General features: G+C 36.3%; 2 protein-coding genes across 2 annotated transcripts in view; one reads left to right on the top strand and one right to left on the bottom strand.

The window, feature by feature from the left end:
* Positions 1-275: 275 nt before the first annotated feature.
* On the top strand, positions 276-14626 carry LOC140785082 (thylakoid lumenal 15.0 kDa protein 2, chloroplastic). The gene is made up of 7 exons (XM_073132796.1): positions 276-482; positions 1059-1283; positions 4495-4598; positions 11000-11090; positions 11334-11402; positions 11902-12011; positions 14219-14626. The coding sequence occupies exons 2-7, from the start codon at positions 1073-1075 to the stop codon at positions 14309-14311; spliced, it is 678 nt and encodes a 225-aa protein (XP_072988897.1). The 5' UTR covers positions 276-482; positions 1059-1072; the 3' UTR covers positions 14312-14626.
* Positions 14627-15710: 1084 nt separating this feature from the next.
* LOC140785288 (vacuolar protein-sorting-associated protein 33 homolog) overlaps positions 15711-19349 on the bottom strand; it is a 45802-nt gene continuing 42163 nt past the window's right edge. Inside the window, exon 22 of the mRNA XM_073133104.1 lies at positions 15711-16188. Coding sequence (XP_072989205.1) covers positions 16099-16188 — 90 coding nt within the window. The 3' untranslated portion in view covers positions 15711-16098. The remainder of the gene's footprint in view (positions 16189-19349) is intronic.

Raw genomic sequence — 19349 nt, 5'->3', positions numbered from 1 at the left:
AAATATACATAAGTGTTTGATTGCAAAATATATTTAAGGGAGTTATAATTTATGAATAAGTATTTCTTATGCACAAATTAACCGCTACTAGTTAAGTACTAAGTCGGAAAAACTCACATTTATTGGCAATTATTTTGGGCAAGAAACTCAAATTGATCAAACATTCTTCTTGATAAAATGCTTTTATTTTGATTCAGAACTCCTAAAATGTATGTGATATAAGAAAAACGAAAAAAAAAACGACAAAAAAAGAGAACCAGAGAATGATGCAAGTTGGCAGCCTCCCAGACCGTTCGCATATACTTGGCAGCCTCCCAGACCGTTCGCATGTAGTTGGCAGGGTAGCTCCATACAAGAGAGAGAAAATCAAATACACAAATAAGCACTGCGTGAACGACAGAGCGAACACTGCCTGGCCTTCTCTCTCGAGTCTCGAATACTAAAACCCACTCCTCAGCGACTGAGCGGCGTTCCACAGCGAGGTCCATCTTCATCTCTCTCTCTCTATGGTTTTTTGGGATGTATTTGTTGAGTTTTTTTTTAATTGGAAATATGTTGGATTTTGGATTTTGCTGTATGGCTGCCCCGTTTTTTTTCTAAATGCAAGATGTGTTGTCTTCTATCTTCTTCATTTTTTTCTTTTGTTTTCATTTTTGGTTGCTGGAATTGGTGATAGCTGCCCCTCTTATTGCAGGAAGTGATGAACCTATTTACTGCATATTTTCTGCAGAAATTTCTTACATACGTCGCAAAATTTAGTGCAGTAATTTATTGTTCTGGTGTAATTTTCTCTGCCTTGTGCTTGTCATCCTTAATCTGCAAAGAAATAAAGATGTTAGTATAAAATATAGAATAGAGATTGTTGCTTGTCCCTCATTATCTCATGATCTCTAAGTTCTCATGAATAGACTAACTCATGCTTGATGGCTGTGTGTTTACATTATAAGTTAGCAAACTTTTTCTTTAGATATATCAATTAATTACAAATCTTTTATTTATTTATTTATTTAGCATGTGTCCTAAATGTGTTGTTGTGTCCTATTTCTTTTTTTTTAAAGATTTCCCTTCATAGATGGCATCTCTTTTTCGGCCCTTCTCTCTCCTCCCATCCCAAGCAGCACTAGCCAGAGGACCCAAAGTTCCCACAAAACAAGCCTTTTCATCTCTGGGATCCACCAAGAGCTCAAACCCACCTGATTTTAAGAAATTGGTTGGTGAATTGACTTCCAAATCATTGAAGCTGGCATTCTCTGGCGCTCTCGCTCTAGGGATTTCTCTATCTGGTATGCCTGTCTTCCTGCAAGCTACTCTTGTTTTCTCCTTTAAACTATGGAAGTGTATTTTGAGCCCATGGGTTTTGATTTGGTCAAGTAAGATTGAAGTTTGATCAATTTGATTTCAAATTTTTTGCTTCATGTTGCAGCATTAACAACTGGTATTGTCACAATAAGTCTGCCCTTGTATCCGAGTGGTTATCTGAGTGGTCATGGGTTTAAGTCTTGAAATGGACTCTTCATAAATAAGGGTAAGCCGGTGTACAATTTTCCTTCCCAAACCCTGCTTAGGTGAAGGCCTTGTCAAACACCTTTTAACTGATTTCTTTATTTAGAAGACTAGGATAGAGCTTGAATGAACGAGGTATATGATATGTTCTTGAGGCTATGAGATGCTCTTTGGATTGATATACATGAATTCATTGTTGAAGGGGTTTAGACTAAGGTTTCAAAACTCGGTATTGTAATCGGGATTGACTGCTAAAGAAAACAGTAAGTACTGGCCGTATCGGCTATATCGATTGTATCAGTCCTGTATTGGATCAGACTATATCTAATTATGTAAAATTTTAAATATTATTTTGAAATGTAGGAAATTTACTAAAAATTTGGAAAAAAGTAAGAAAATAAAAATTAGTTACATATAAAGCCTAAAAACTAAAGAAAAGAGTTACTCAAAACTATGATAAAATTTGATTTGAATTTGATAAATTTTTATACTCATTAATTACTATTGCTTTGTAGCAGTGAGATAATGGGAGTTAAAAGTGGGTGAGAATGAGGAGAAATAAGAAGAAAAGAAAAATTCACTTAAGTTTACCAAAGTGTAGAGTACTTATAGGGGCTCATCAGATCGACTGCTGGATGAGCTCAGTAAAATGTAAGGGATGGGAGAAGAATGTATGCGAGAGATAGAGAGTAAAAACTAAACATTTAAAATAAAGACAGTTGAAGACATCAATTTGTAATGTCTCCTAGGCTTAAGAGACATAAACACTTCAAATAGTATGTCGTGTCCATGTTCAACACTTGTCGAAACACCGCTTGTCAGACACTTGTTGGATTCATGTCAGACACTTCTACAACGTACTCGATATTTGAGAAATTATAGAATAAATTCGGACACTTCTTCGACACTTTTTGACACTCTTAAGACACTTTTTAGGCTTAAAATTTGTCATATGCTATAAAAATTTATAATCGAAATTATCTATTGTAGGAATTTTCTGCATATGCTATAGAAATATAATGCAACAATTATAAATTAGTGCATCTAAGAACATTAATGTTAATGCAAATTATTGTGAAATCATAGATTTGTCTATCCTATCCATTGTTGTTAAGTAATGATAGTTTGTTATTTGTTCTCATAATACTGAATTGTATTATTACATATTAGCATTATATTTTTAATTTTTTGTGTACATTTTGTTTTCCTCTCATGAGTAATTTATGCATGCCTTTGTATTTAATTTACAAGTTTAGAAAAATATTTCTTTAAACATATCAATAATATATATAATTGTTTTATTTATTTATTTTGCCATGTCCTAAATGTATTGTGTCATATTCTTTAAAAAATTTGTTGTATTTTCGTGTCTGTATAGTGTCGTATTCGTGTCTGTGCTTTTTAGCTCCTAGGTTAGATATATTTTAGATTCGACCAATCTTAAAAAATCTAGTTTCGGCCAATATAGCCGAAACTAAATGATTTTAGATCAAAACCAATCCGACTTAGGTGTGGGTCGTGTGACTAGCTTTATAATCTAGAATTGATAGTAAGTGTCGGTCGTGTGACTAGCTTAGCTTTTTTGCTTTCCTTTGCTGGTATAGTTGAAGTTTGTGTGTTCTATTACTATTCTTATCCTTCGTTCTTTCTAATGTAATTGATTTTATTATATTCGCTCCATGAATTGGTTGTATCATACTATATTAGCTATATAGTCTTACAACAGATTTCTTAAATTTTTTTTTTTTTTTGGTGCTTTCACCGGCTTCAAGTAGATATTCTAAATTCTAATTAACCTCTCACAATTGTGCATCCACCTCCTATAAGATACAATGCTATTTTGATAGAGGTTATGTGTTATTTCTGTTGTAGTTGGATACCAAGATGAAATTGTTATGCATTCTACAACCGACACTTAAGAATGAAATTGAAGTTTAAGATCGCCTATTATATGTTATGTGCAACAGTGCATGTCTAGGAACCAGAGGTTCATGGGGTCATATGAAAGTGTGAAACAATTATGTAAGCCAACTTCAAATAAATGATCCTCATTTGCATTTTCTTCTTGACAAATTAGATCCAACTACAGATCACAACTATCGTTCAAGCTCACAAAAAGGATTTAGTGAATCCTTATTTGTAATTTAATATCATATTTCAGTTCAATGCCTTGATGAAATATATACTTTAATCAAGCTTCTGGAAACCTATAATGAAATATTATGATATTGCTGTCTGTTAACCATTATGTTATCTTGTTTGACTCTTTGTTCTTATAACTTCTAAGCTTGGACAATTTCCTTTTGCTTGTATCATTTTTCAGTTCGCTACCTTGAGAATATACTTAGTCAAATATACTAAGCTCTGTTATGGTGTATGTTACTGTAAAATACTTGATCAATATTATTGGAACTCTATAATGATGTATATTAGGATCAACGATGGCCGTGCTATAGGCATGGACCGTGCCGAGAATGAGAGAAAGAGGTAAGGGATACTCACCTTTGCCATTGTAGTCGTCGTCGCTGCCGCTCGTCGCAACTTAAATTTTAAACCCTCTCCCGATCTCTCTCTCTCTCTCTCGATCCCTCTGTCTCGATCGTCTTCTCTCTCAGGGGCTAGGGCACGAAGCGAGCGGCGATCGGCGGCGACGGCGACGAGGTCGATGGTGAGTGGCGATGCGTTAGGAGGGGTGCCGTGCGGCACCCTCGTGCCACGTGCCGGTACGCCGCCGGCACGCCCCGTGTCGGTCAGCATGGCCATCCTTGATTAGGATATTGTTGTCTGTCATTTACTGTATCATCTTTCTGATTTTTCTCTCTTATATTTTATTGACTTATTTTTTCTTGCTTTTAGCTTTTTGTGCTTTTTCTAAATTTATCAATTTTGATTTAGTTGGTATTCTTTTGCACATCATGTTCCTGATTACTTTGAATTGTGTATTTTAATCACTTCCAACTTTTCCATCTGATGTAAAGATGACTTATGCAGGCCTTGATGCAGCTGAAGCAAAGGTTGGGGTCTACAAACCAGAATTGCTTCCTAAGGAATTTAGTCCTGTCATCGATGTTGCAGGGTTTCTCTCTGCTGGCCAGGTGCAAATCTCATGGCTTCACTGGTTTGGACTATATGATCCAATAGAATAATATACTTTCAGAAGAATGTGATCTAGAAACTTGGTAAGCATAATCATCATGTGGTTTTGTTGTGAGGACGTGCTCTTCTAGATTTGATTAGATTTATTACCATACCTTGCAGTCAGTTTACACGTTGTTGAACTGATTGCAGTAGGGTTGTCAACTAAGACAGTGAAGATGAGAATTACTAATACATTGCTTATATTGCCCAAATTTGCAAAGTAATTTCTAATAACCATAATAATTTTGCAGAGAATTCTGCATTCACATAGAAATATATTTTGAGAAGCTCAAATCGGATGGTCAATTTGATTTCTAATGTACGTTTTCTATAGACCAACAATGTCACCTATATAGTCTATATTCTCAATAGTATTAGGATTGCAAAATTAGAGGATATCCATAAATAGACTCTATCCAGGACAAATGAAAGATATGCATATTTTTATGACTCAAATTTGAAATTATGATCGGCCATGCACCTCAATACTTTTGAGATAAATGAAGCCTTAACAATTGAATTTTTTAAAGCCACAATAATAATAAATTTAATATGAATACTAACTCCAAATAAATATACTAAACAATAATAACAATGGCTAAATGTCACTACTGATGGGCCATCAAGTAAACTAAAAATAACAAATAGTTTAGAAACATAATGACTAATACAATTGAATGAGATTTGGATAGATTCTAAGTAGAGGCAGAATTCCACTACATCTCGCTCAGTTGCTATGTTGATTAAAATCTAAAATATTGGGCATGAGCCAACAATTATAACTTAGTGAGTGAAATTCACTCAAAAACCAAATAAATCCAAAATTATAGACATTTCTTAAAATAAATAGTTATACTAAGCATGCTCATAACAACAATAATAATAATACACAAGGAATAATAATATAAATCACATCTGATAACATGCTTTTTATTTCAATATGTTGGATTTTTCAATATTAATAATTGCCATATGTCTTAATTGAGTCTATATTCTATGGATCCATATCAATTAGAAATCACCTTGAGATGGCGCTCATGTCTTTTCCTCATAGCTGATCTAATTAGGGTTACTAAGATGTGTCATTATGTAATGAGCATCCTATATTTTCTCTTAAGGGTCACCAGGAGATATCATTATGTAATAAACTCCCTATGTCTTTTCTATTAACCGTTAAGAGAGATTAAAGTCACTATAGAAAGTTTTTCAATCTAATGTGAGACTGGTCTCTAATCTTGCTATAGTCATGAAGTGATCTATGTCGGGATTGTGTTTTAAGTCACACTATACTCATGGTTAATAAAATTGTTATTTGCATGAACTATAGGAATGCACTAAGTCATCTTTTGCACACAAAAACATGATATTTAATTTGCTCATAAAAATATAATATTTAATTTGTACACAATAAAATACATGATAATATAAAAGCACAAAGTATGAGATAGATAAAAAAGTGAGCAAATTCACTCATCTGAGTCTAGGTGGAGCGACTATAATTTTTAGTCCACGTGTTAGATCCATCCCAAGGACTAGAGCTAGGCTATAGACTCGTAGTCTAGTCAATTATTGGACTTAGGTTGGCCAAGGCCCCAAACCCAAATGGTTTGATAATTAGATTGGTCTGCGCTCGCAACTCAGCTTAGTTATCGGTTCAGGTTGGATCTTCACTGACCCGACCTGAAACCCAAATCAAAGAGGGAGTGAGCTCGGGTGAGCTCGAGCACATCTTTCTCGATGACGAAAAGAGGGCAGAATAGATGAAGGAGATTGTCGATGATCATCACCGTCGTGATGCACCGAGCTCACCCGAAGGTTCCACTCCACTACAGCTACTAGGTCAAAGTGGGAGGTGGTTGGTCAAGTTGACCAACAACGGTCGAGGTCAACTCTATGGCTGACAACCATGGATCTCACCTCAATGACTATCTAAGCCACGAGGGCTCTAAAGGAAAATACCTACAATGCGAGGGAGACAAGGCGGAGCTTCCCGCATTGGAGTTGCGGTGACTCGAAGCCGCCGGCTGGTGTATTCCACCTACGAAGCTGCGAAAACAAAAATGAAGGTACACACTAATTTACTTTATTTAATTTAAATCAAATACGTGGGGTGGGAGAGGACTCACCGATGTATTGTGTTGCCCTCTCCGATCCTACAATGCAACTTCGATGAGAAAGAAAAAAAGAAGAATATGAGGTGGAAGAAGTAATTTATGAAGTGGGGAGGAGAGGTTAGGATTCGAATTGAAGACGTTTTGGCCGAAAATTCCACAACCATCTCCTCTTCATCGCAAGACGGGTGAGGAGGGGAAGATGGGTCATGTGCACTGTACGTGATTATCAATTAATTTTTTTTCCAGTTACTACACATATCCAATAACAACTTTTAGTACCAGGTGCACTACCATAATATGTCTGATCGATTTCCTGGTAGAAATTAGAATTAGGTTATGGGAGAGGTGCATGGAACACTGGCTCAAGATTTGGAATCTTTCAAAGTGCAAGCTAAAAAGGCAGTGGGCATTGTTCTAAATCACACAATGCCCACTGCCTTTTGGGACTATGATAGGGTACACTAGAATGAAAATAAGTACTTATGTCAAAGTAAATGCTGTTAAATCTTGTGGCAAAGTTCTTGTTAGAAGTCATTTTAATGTAATTAACATATATCACTGAACTCTTTTGATTGCCAAAGATAATCTGCATAAAATACTTTGGCATTGTTGTGAATCACACAATGCTATGAAAATGGCCTACATTATATGGGTTGTCAAGCCATATATATTTGATGCGAACCGGGTTAGATCGGATCACATCAAGGGGAGATTAGATCCTGAATAATCCGCTTATCACCCAAATAACTCGATTACCTATGAAACAGAAATAATCTATGTACCCGTTTAGATCTAACCTATTTAACCCATTTAGAAATGAGTCATGTTTGTGATGTGAAACAAATGGATCGTTAGGATTCTAGGAACGATGATGGTGAAAGAAAGAGAAAAAGAATGGGTTTCACACCTCCATTCTCAATTAGGGTTTCACACCCAAAACTCACATTGGAGATCTCAAAAAAAATTTCATTTCTTCATTAACCTCGATTGAGTAAACAGTTGGCCTATTTGTAGACCTTTCAAACGACAATAAACAAATAACACCCTAAACAATTGTGAAAAAGCAAATATAATCCTAAACACCATAAATAACAAATATATAATAAAAATACTTGACTTAAGACTAATTTCCTAAAGGAGGAACTGCAATGATACATGCGCCTGTGTAATATATCAGTGATGTCCGCATCATACTCTCCAAGAGGGGAGAGAACTCGACTCTGTCGAGTATGTCCCCTGCAGCCTTCAGGTTGCTCCAGTCTCACAGTTTCGTGACACCCCAAGTCACTTCGATTAAGCCAAATATCATCAGATTCAGGGATAGGTTTCACACCTCCACCCTCAAGCAAGGGTTTCACACCCAAGTTTTTCTAATGATAAAACTTATCCTTAGTGACTTTGAGCAGTGGACTGAGACTTTTCTCATACTTCTCTAGTCGATCGAGCTCTTACCGTTCTCAGTCAAACCAAGTATCATCATGTTGAGGGATAGGTTTCACACCTTCACCCTCAAGCTAGGGTTTCACACCTTCACCCTCAAGCTAGGGTTTCACACCCAAATCTTCATGATGCCAAGGCTTGTCCTCAGTTTCAGAAATGACACCGATCATGGGGACGAGAGAATAAATCGATGGGGACGCGACAGTGAAGGATATGGGTTGGCGGCTGCAGGTAGGCGACGGTAGGCGGCGGAGCTTAGAGAAGATGGCGTTGGCGATGGCGGAGAGCGGAGTTGGCGATATTGGCGTCGGTGGAGAGCGACACTAACGATGACGACATTAGTGGAGAGCACTACTGGCGGCGACAACGTCGATGGAGAAGTTGCTAGCTATAAGGAGTCTAGTGAAAGAAGGAATTGGGGAATTGGGCTAGAGCTCGGTGTGAGGTGAGAGGAGGTTGGGGATGAAGATGGCTAATAGGTTGAGATGATAATGACTAATGGGTTGATGGGTTAGATTAATAGGTTTTTGGCTTTTGGATTAATGGGTTTTGGGTTTAATGGGTTAGATTGGGTTGAAAGTATTTGGGTTAATAGGTGTGAGTGAGTTTGGGTTGGGTGGCTATTGGGTTTGGGCTTGGAGCTGATTTCAATGGGTTGGTTTCAATTTAGGGAGGAAAAATTTCAAAAATTGGGAATATTGGAGGGAGAGAAAAAAAAAGGGCAGTTTGGTAGAAGTTTAGGAAAGGTGGGATTTGTTGGGATGTTGAGAAGAAAAAAAAAATTTAGTAGGAAGTTTAGGGAAAGAAAGAATTTGTTGGAATTCGAATAGAAATTAAGAGCCAAAAATGAAAATTTCGTAAATTGGGAATATTGGAGGGAGAAGAAAAGAAAAAAAAAGGCAGTTTGGTAGAGGTTTAGGAAATGTGGGATTTGTTGGGATGTTGAGAAGAAAAAGGAAATTTGGTAGGAAGTTTAGGGAAAGAAGGAATTTGTTGAGTTAGAAAATTTCTAAATATTGAAAATTTGATGATTTTCTTTTTGCTCACCTATGGCAAGGAAAAAGGTTGATTACTTGATTTAGGTGATGATGGACTATTGGATGATGCACGAACACTCCACGTTTCGTTGGATCTTGCTTCGCAATTCCGGAATGATGACTGATTCTTCTCGTTCCTTTACAACGGCGATCTTCTCATGCGATAATGATTTGACGTTCGTGATGCAAGTGTCGAATGAAGGACAAGTATAGAGCGACATAGAACTTGGAAGGCGGGCCATCTATATACGGTGAAATTGGTGATAAAAGTTGGGGAAGATAGGTAGCACAAAAAAATTAATGGGCAATGGAGACAGAAAATATGGTTTGGAGAAAATTTGAATCCTAAAAAACCATTGCTCTGATACCAAAATGATGTGAAATAAATAGATTGTTAGAATTCTAGGAACGATAATGGTTAAAGAAAGAGAAAAAGAATGAGGTTTCACACCTCCATTCTCAATTAGGGTTTCACACCCAAAACTCATATTGGAGATCTCAATTTTTTATTTTATTTCTTCATTAACTCCGATTGAGTAAACAGTTGGCCTATTTATAGACCTTACAAATGACAATAAGCAAATAACACCTTAAACAATTGCGAAAAAACAAATATAATCCTGAGCACCATAAATAACAAAAGTATAATTAAAATACTTAACTTAAGACTAATTTCCTAAAGGAGGAACTGCACTGATACATGCGCCTGTGTAATATGTTAGTGATGTCTGCCATCGTTTGTGTTCTTAATGTTCTACCCCGTGACATATGCAGGACGTATCTACGTTGGCTTGAACTTTACTCGACTCAACCTGACCCGATTGTGACCCCTATATGCAGTCTATAGATTTGCCTTTTAAAACAATGAATCACTTTTTTGGTGCATTAACTTATTGGGTTGCTGACCCTAGCCAATCGATATTCTTTCAGAGAAAACTTTAGTGAGGCCACTAGGGTTCCTTCTTATAAAGAGAGGAGGAAGCTCATTTTGTCAATTCACAACCTTGATTCTGTGGGACTAGAATAAGAGAAAATAACAATGTTCTAAAAGGTGGCTATGATATGTGGTGCACCCACCCCACCACATAGCGCTTAGGCAATTGCAGATGCCTTAGCAGTTTACCAATTAAAAATATTAAAATATTATTAGTTTTGAAATGTTTTCATTTTTACTATGTTGGTCCATAGCCTAATTTTCATATAAAACCTATCCATACATGGATAAAAACTTATAATATTAGGCACCAAGCACCAAGCAAGCTACAGCACCAAAGAATCTGTCAGTGGAGCAAGCCAGTCGGGGGATGGAGGATAACACTGGTTAGAGGGCGCACTGGTGGAGATGAAGGGATGGAGAACTACAATTACTTTGGTGGAGAGAAAGATGTCACTGACAGAGAAAGTAAAACAAGGGTGAGAGTGAAGATGGTAGTCTTTAGCAATCAGATCATTTGCCTCCAAGTTCAGATAGGTGGTTCAAGCCAATTTCCCCAGTCAAGTTTTGAAGTTCTTGTGCAAGGCTTAAGTTTTTCAATAAATTTGGTACTATGAAACTTGATTACAAGTTTATCAGACACTATAATCTCAAATTAAAAATAATATGCTACTCATATCTGTACAGGTGCCTTTGTTTTGGTTCATTGATACCTTTTAAAGGGTCAATTCTTATTAGTCATTACAGATAATTCTTTTTGTAAAGCACTTCTAGAATGGCTGGCTACTAGTAGATAATAATCGCAAAATTCTGATTTACTGGACTATTTCTAGGAGAAGCGTCTCTCTCAAAAGATAGCAGACTTAGAGAAGGATACTGGATATAAACTAAGGATTCTTGCACAAAATTATCCTCTCACACCAGGTAAGCACAATATTTTGATTTTTTGGACTTGCAATTTTTCAAAGTGACCATTTACTTGAAGTAGTTCAATATCACGAAGTTGTATTTGATCATCCAACACTTTTCCACCTCTTATGGATCTCATGCAGTGATGGACTTTCATGAACCTTTGTGGTAGAGGGATATTGCAGATTCTTGTTTTTGGACAATTGCATCTTTGCTCCTTTAAGTTGACACTTCTTATTTATCTCTCGAGTTCCTCAGGATTAGCTGTCAAAGACTTTTGGCAAGTTGATGATAGAACTATAATCTTTGTCGCTGATCCGACTTTTGGTAAGAGGAAATTTCATGTAACTCTGAATCTCTATGGCGCTTACCATCCCTTTTGATGTTTCAAATTAGTCTAGGCAGATAGTTTTGACTTCTGAAATTCTGAAAAATGAAGACTAGCCTTACTATCGTAAGTTTTGAGAGGTAAACAGATAAAGTTCTCTTCGGCAACCACGAGCGTGATATATAAAACTTATTACATATCATATCTCTAGTTATTGGAGCATGATTATTTGGATAATCTCAATGTCTTGGTAAAGATAGGCTAGAAACTAGCAACATGTATAATCATGTTTTACCCCAAAATACTGTAAAGTTGATCAAATTACATTAAATTTTTCTATCTTTTTGACTGAGAGCTTGGTACGAAAGGCTGTAACCATCAATTAGAAATAGATAAATTAGATAATGTTAATCTTAATAGATCTTTCTATAAGCTTAGGAAACTTCATTCTGTAAATATTCCTATCTATACATTTGCTTATGGTAGTTCTTTTGGTAGGCAATGTCATACATTTCAATGTTGGTGCATCAGTTGATATAGATGTACCACGAAATTTTTGGAGTCGAGTGGCAGGGAAATATGGTAACATGTTTTACTGGAAAGAAAAGGTGACATTCTCCAATATAACTTCTGTAATATTTTCAATTTCTTCTTTTATTAGTGTTGATGAAAGTTCTTTTTTTATTCCTTCATTGACATTTTTCATGTATGAGGAACTTGGAAAATTTCTCCTAGATTGCAACTTGCAAGTGTAATCGGAATCAGTAAATTGGGTGATTCGGCCTTACTGTTTATTTTCAAGCCCCTCTTTTTCATGGTCTTGCTTTGCCGGCACTGATTTCTAGTTGATGTTACGTATTAGCTTAACCATTATAAAAATTTATTAATTCTTTGTAACATTTTCAAATTGAATTTCTTTCTAGTTGACGTTAATCTATTAGTTTAACGACCAGTAATAAGTTTTTATTTTTATATTTATTTTTTGTAACATCTCAACTTGAATGTCTTTCTAGTTGACTCCATAATGTTGGGAAATAAATTTGACGATAATGATGACAAATAGACAATTTAGTTTTCTTCACTAGATTTTATATTGCAAATTCTTGCAAAATTTGTTAATCTTTTGTAACATCTTAACTTGAATGTCTTTCTAGTTGACTCCATAATGTTGGGAAATAATTTTGATGATAATGATGACAAATAGACAATTTAGTTTTCTTCACTAGATTTTATATTGCAAGTTCTTGCAAATTGCTCACTATTCTATAATATTGGAGCCATAAAATATATAAACCGCTGCTCTATAACAGGTTAAGCTTTTAGAGTATAGTTGGTGACTTCATGTAATTGAAATAGAGGTTCTAAGTTCAAGCCCTACAAGACCAATCTATTATTTAAATTATAAAAAAACCTTCACGGCTCACCTATTTTAAGCATAGATCCTAGTTTTGGCCGATCCCAATCCGATCTCGATCCAGGCCGAAACCAGCCTGTTGGCAAGTTTCGGCACTATAGCAGGCCTGTAGCAACAGCTTGCTGCACAAAGAGAGAGAGAGAGAGAGAGAAAAAAATAGATTTTTAGGTTTTATATATGAGTAATTATTATTTTCTTATAATTTTTTCTAAATTTTTAGAAATTTCTCAATATTTTTAAATAATATTTAGAATTTTATTTAATTAAAATAGTTCAATCTGATACAGACGGCCGATACAACCGATATGGCCGATACGGCCGATATGTATCGTTTTTCTGGATGGCCGATTCCGATCCCGATACTGATTTTTGAAACCTTGATTTTAAGTCAACTTCTTAAGCTATCAAAATGTCTCAAGTCCAAAAATCAAAGTGTTAGAAGTTAGAACATAAAATATAAAATTAATTATTTTCTAACAGCTTAAGCTTTTAAAGTTATAGTTGGTGAACTAACATGCAATGCTGGCTGTAAATGGTGGGGCATACATATTTGCATTTGTATCACATTGTTATATTGGTGCTCTAGCATCAGTTGCTTGTTAGTTAAGTTATACAAGTCCATATTATCCATATAAAGGATCTTGATTTTGACACTAAATTATCTGATGTTTATCTTTCACATATTTGTATAGTTATCATATGCTTTCTGAATATAGCGTGAATTATACGTAATCCTGGTTCAATTAATCAATAAAGTTTCTTACAATGTGGGAATCAATGTTATCTTCTGAGTCTCAAGATGTGATCTGGTAATCAAAATAGACCCGTTCTGCTATGTGTTCTCTGACTCAGGTGCTGAGATTTGTCTCATTGTACTGATTCCTTTTTTTGCCAAGTTATTTTTGGAGTATTGGAGAATATGAAATATGAAAAGACAGTTGGAAGACTGGATTTGATATTGATTCAAAATGTCTCATTTGTCCCTTTCTTTTGCGGCAAATAACAAAAGCTGTCTCAAGAATCCATGATGATTGTTTTCCAAATTTGTTGTCTGTGCCTGAGGTTTTGAGAACCTAATTTTGGTTAAAATCAGTATGAAATCTGATACAAAACAATGGTATTTCCCAACTATCTTAGAACCCAGCCATCTACATCCAATGATTTCTTTGGTTATAGCAAAGGAAATTCAGGACAAGCTAATTGAGTTAGTTATGTTGTAGTATATGCTCGCTTATTCAGTAATAATTTAGGTTTATACTTAGGCATGCTTTGCTGTTGAGAATTTTCTTTACTCATTTTCTGTACAACTCGATCAGACTGGAAATTTTCTTTGGTCATTTTCTAGCATGCATGATGTGTTTTCTGACCTTGTGTGAAATTGTTTCCTTCTGGTGGGAACAGGGAGAGGATGCATCAATTGAAGCTGCCGTAGTGGCAATATCGAGTTGTTTGAGAGACCCTGCGGGACCAAATAACTGCTCTGAGTTCCTGTAAAGCTTTATGGAGGGAAGTTCTATCATGTAAACGAAATCAATGGAGGTCCCAAATGGAATTTCAACACTTACATGTCAAGCTTAAATGGAAAAAAAATCAACCAATATTGCAGGATGACTTGCCGTTCTTACGCCATCCATTTCTTAGGTTGCTAATGGAAATACAGTGCTGTCATACAAAATATACATAGATTGCCATAGTTGGCCAGCTTTGGCTATGATTAATTTGTTGTAATTGTAGTTGCTGATCCCAAAGTAGTGTGAATTTCCAGTTTTAAACTATCTTTGTTTCCAAATAAAATGCTTTTATCTTGCATATTGATAGTAAGATCATATAAATGATCAGTTAAGAGATTCGCTTATACAAGTTACAATGAGTTATCAGTTGTCTGGGTTCCGGAAAGCAGGATCTCAGGATTTATCATGCATCTTCTTCCCTTCTAGAAGTATTAACAACTCCACAGACCGAGAGATTAAATGTAATGGTACTTCCTCGGTTACATTGTATGACAACTTTCTCAATTTTTAGGGACAAAGATCTATCACTACAAGCAGAATCTGGAAAATATTTCCTTTATAATGTGAGGATCTGTTTCTGGTTGGCCAGTTTAGATAAGCCACCCAACAAACAGAACTTGCCCAAGAAGGGGGTTCAATGACCCATTAGAAAATGTCCTCTGCGATTAAAGTCATGAAATGGTCAAGCACAATTGACAACTGACCTGCTTAACACGAACAAATTAGAGATTTTGTGGAGTCTCGTCTACCTAAAGAAAAGCCTAGAAGACGCTCTTAGCTATGATTTGGTGGTAAATAATAACATAATTTTCCAGTTCCAGGCCTCATCTCTTTCCATTCCTTTTTTGATCTGTAATCTATAAATTTCTTTTTCTGCCATGTACATTCTTCTATAATATAATTGGGTAAATATTCTTTTTCTCAGAAATAAAAAGTTTTCACTTGATAATGATATCCCATGGTTGTTAATCTTTTCAATTATTCTGTTCACCCAGTGGATCTACATTCGTTCGTTTTTAGTTTGTTCCCACTTTATTTATGTACTCTACAAAAGAAATGCTGGAGGCCGAGAAAGTAATTGCTTCACAGAAATTGATCTCCTCTGACAACCATTCTAGTCAAAATAGCAATGAAAAAGAATGATCCAAGTCAAAAGAAAAGAGGGAAAAAAGTAAGCAGCAAATCGTGAGAGAATTGCCGGAAAATTATGATCCTCTAATCAACAATTTTATTTTTTGTAACAATTTTTTAGAAGTGGCCATGGAAGTACCAACAAAGTCCTGTTAGGGGAATTTCCCTAAAACCAACAGTAGGATTGCATTCAGAAACAGCAAAAGATCCAAGTTCAGCATTGTAATAGAGATTCCATATGATCTCTGTAATTTTCATGTGACACACCAAATGGTACTTGATTAAAAATGGTTAAGAACAGCTATCTACAAGATTGTCATATCAGATACAAGCTAGAAACAAGGTTGCTTCTTATTTGACAGTATCAAATTGGATATAGTAACAAGTTTCGTATTAAGTCAATATGAACCAAATCCCATTTCTCACTGCTCAAACCAAGCTAACAAAAAGAATCACGCCGAACCATACCAAGCAACTTCACCGCATCAGGTCGTGCTTCTCTCAGCAATTTTGAGTTCTCCATATCCGACCACGATGAATTTGCTATCCAAACTACAAACCAAGGCCCACCAGCCCACTAAGTGGACTCCCTCGAAGTGTGATTAAAGCTCAATATTGTCAGTTACTGCTTCGTGCCTCCTAATTATTGTTGGCAATGAGAGTCTCAAGTATTGTGTTACCATTTACAACTTTAGTGGTGCCAATAATGAAGTCATAACCCATTCCATCCTGCAAAATAGGGAAAAGAAAGTAGAGATGATAATTCATTAATTAGCGCTTACTTAAGCAGTACACCAATCACCTATCTAGTTCATTTACTCTCAATAGTAAGCTGAGAAAAATGAATTATGTAGCACCTATCTACAAAAGCAAAGCATGTAAAATGCAGTCAGCTCTTTCCAATTATGCCATGAATTCCCATCTTAGTAGTCTCACAGTTGCAGCTGGACAGTCACTATAAATAGATTCTTTTTTTCTGAATGAGCAGTGGTTTTCATGCTCATACAAGACCTTGTAGGTAACTGCTTCCAAGGGGGAAATCAAATTCGATGCTCTTTTGTTTTATTTCTTAACAGTCACAAAAACCCTTTGATTATGGATCTACCACAAGAAATTCAGTGCATAAATAGTTCTGAACTATTCACCCCCTTCAATGAAGGTGTTTTTAAATGCAGTTCATGTAAATTTTGAGATGCACAATATTAATTCACTAGAGCACACCAAGGATTAAAATCATACAAGGGTTCTTCATATATTTCGATCTTGCTATAACATCAAAAATTCTATTTAAACACATGAATAAACACTCTCCGTATCCTTAGGCTTTGTTTGGTTTAAAGCTAAGCTCCAAATTCAATTAGTTAGTCTTATTTTTTAGTCTTAATTTTTTGAAGGATAAATTTAATTAGATATATAAAAGATAAAAATACAATTGCATACCGAACCAGTTTAGGGGTCCCTGAATTAGTTCAAGAGAGTTCCTAAACTCAAACCAAACAAGGCCTTAATTATTAAGAACTTAAAATCTAATCTGGAAAAAAGTGTAAGCTGCTGCTAAGAACAGAATAAATGGTTTTGTTATCTAAATTAAAAATGGTACAAAATGAGTATATTTCTAATGTAAACCTATTGAATCAGTTATACTGGCTGGAGTACTGGATTAGATAAAAGTACCCAATGTATGGAGAGCCAAGAATATACAGATTGCAAGAAAATGAATTATGCCTTATTTTGAAGTACATGATTTGATCTTCAATAGTCAATACTATCTAGTTTTAGTAATTAATATAACATGCAGTTCTTTTTATGAAGAACATGGAAAAGAATATTAGCCAATCTTAAATTAGGATCGAGTGAACTCAAGAGAATTATATTACAAACTAAATGCAAACAATTTTCTTGCAAATGATACCGCAAGAGCACTATGCAGATCTTTGGAAACACATTCAAAGTGAAATATTTACAGAATTCTGGTACAATATTCAGTCGTAGTTCAGACAATAGTTCCAAGTTTCGGTCGATCCCGAGTGGGATAGGCTGAAACGTATCAGGCATGGCTGAAACAAGTCTAGGTATCGGCTGGATTGGTCGATACCCAATCCAATATGGGCTCTACCTCTCTCTTCTCACTCCATCTCTCTTCTCTCTTTATTTTTTTTTATCTCACCGGTGCCCCATCTCTCTCATTTCTCTCTACTCTCTCCCTCTAGCGTCTCCCTCTCTCTTCTTCTTCCTCTCTTTCCTTTCTCCACTCTCTCTCGTCTCTCTCTCCTTCAATCTCTGTCACTGTAGCTGCAGTAACTGTAAGAACTAGGAAAAAAAAATAAGGGGGTTGAGAGAGTAGGGTGCACATGCTCTGCACGTGCAACTCCCTCCCCTCTCCCTCTCCAGCACGCGATGAGGTGCAGGGAGAAATCACGCCTAATCCGGATCAGATTAGATCTGAATTTTTCTTTTAATCTATAAATTTAAACTCTAATCCTCTCTCTACTTAACCACCTCAGCCCCCTTCTCTCTCTTCTTCCTCTCCTCTTTCGCTTTCTTCTTTCTCACCGTCGGAGTCACGCCGTGGAATCGGCTTGCTGGAGTGCCAACGGAGACCACCACGTGACTCCTTGGTAAGCTCTCTCCCATAAATTTTAATTAAAGTTTAATAGGGTAAAACAAAAATACCTAATTTGGGTTCCTCGGCTTCACTGGCAAATCAGGCCGGCCGGCGGCTTCGGGTCACTGCTGCTCTATCTGGAAGCGTCTTGCCATTGGCCTCGTGTCGTGGGTGTTCACCGTTGGAGCCCTCATGGCTCCGATCGCCGTGGGCCATGAAATCGATCGTCGTTCGCGGGTTCTCCTCCATCTCGCGAGGACGGCGAGACCGTGTGGGTGTTCAGGAGCTAAGGGTGCGGCCAGTAAACCGTCGCCACGGTGGCCGCCGGCGTCTCCCTCTCTCTTTCTCTCTCTTTCTCTCTCTTCAGCTTGGAGAAGAAACCCGAGTCTGGCCTTTTCCCTTTAAGTGTTTGGATTTGGGTCGGGTTGGATCCGAATCCAAGGAACCCGACCTGGTTCCATTAGTTAATTGGATTGGGCCTTGGGCCCAATTCTTTTAAGTGTTAGTTGGGTGGGCTGCGGGTCAACTGCAGCCCAACCTAACTGATTTGGGCTTATTTTGGCCCAAATTATTAATTTTTGAGTTAAATTGTAGAAATTTTTTTAATATTTTTTTATTATTATTTAAAAATGTTATTGTTATTTATTATTAAGGGTGGTGATTTTTAGCACGTGAGCTAGGGAATTGAGATTCAGTTGTCTTGCCTAGACTCAGGTGAGCGGGTTCACTCACATATTTATTTTATTATATTTTGTACCTTTGTTAGACCATGTAAATTTTCTGTGTGCAAATTTTTTTATTTCATCCATACGTGCAAAAATTTAATTGTTACATTTTCTGTGTGCATTTAATCATTATACTCAGTGCATCACAATATTTTGTGCAAATATTAAATTTAGTGAAAAGAAAAAATGAGACTAGTATTAGTACGACTTAGAAAACAGTCCCGGTATAAATCACTTACGATTTTCCGTGGTGACTCAAGTCTATCTGGAAAGTCCGGAGAAAGTCTTAAATCAGATCACTGCGGTGACTTTCTTAGGTGACTCTGGCGGGGTTAGGAAATAGTCCTAGGATGAATGAGAAATTTCCTAGGTGACTATAACTTCTCTCAACGGTTAGCGAAAAAGACAAAGTATGTTGATAACATAGTGATACCATCTGATGACCCTAACCGGATCAGCTATTAAGAAAAGTTTCGAGTGTCATCTCGATGTGACTTCTAGTTGATGTGGATCCACAGGGTTTAGACCCATTGAGACATATGACAGTATAAATATTGAAA

Source organism: Typha latifolia, chromosome 3 (genome assembly GCF_019914945.1).
Source record: "Typha latifolia isolate L0001 chromosome 3, TyphaL0001v2, whole genome shotgun sequence".
NCBI classification, from domain to species: Eukaryota; Viridiplantae; Streptophyta; class Magnoliopsida; order Poales; family Typhaceae; genus Typha; species Typha latifolia.
The sequence above is the reverse complement of the archived record's forward strand: the minus strand, read 5'-3'. Positions and strand labels throughout refer to the sequence as shown.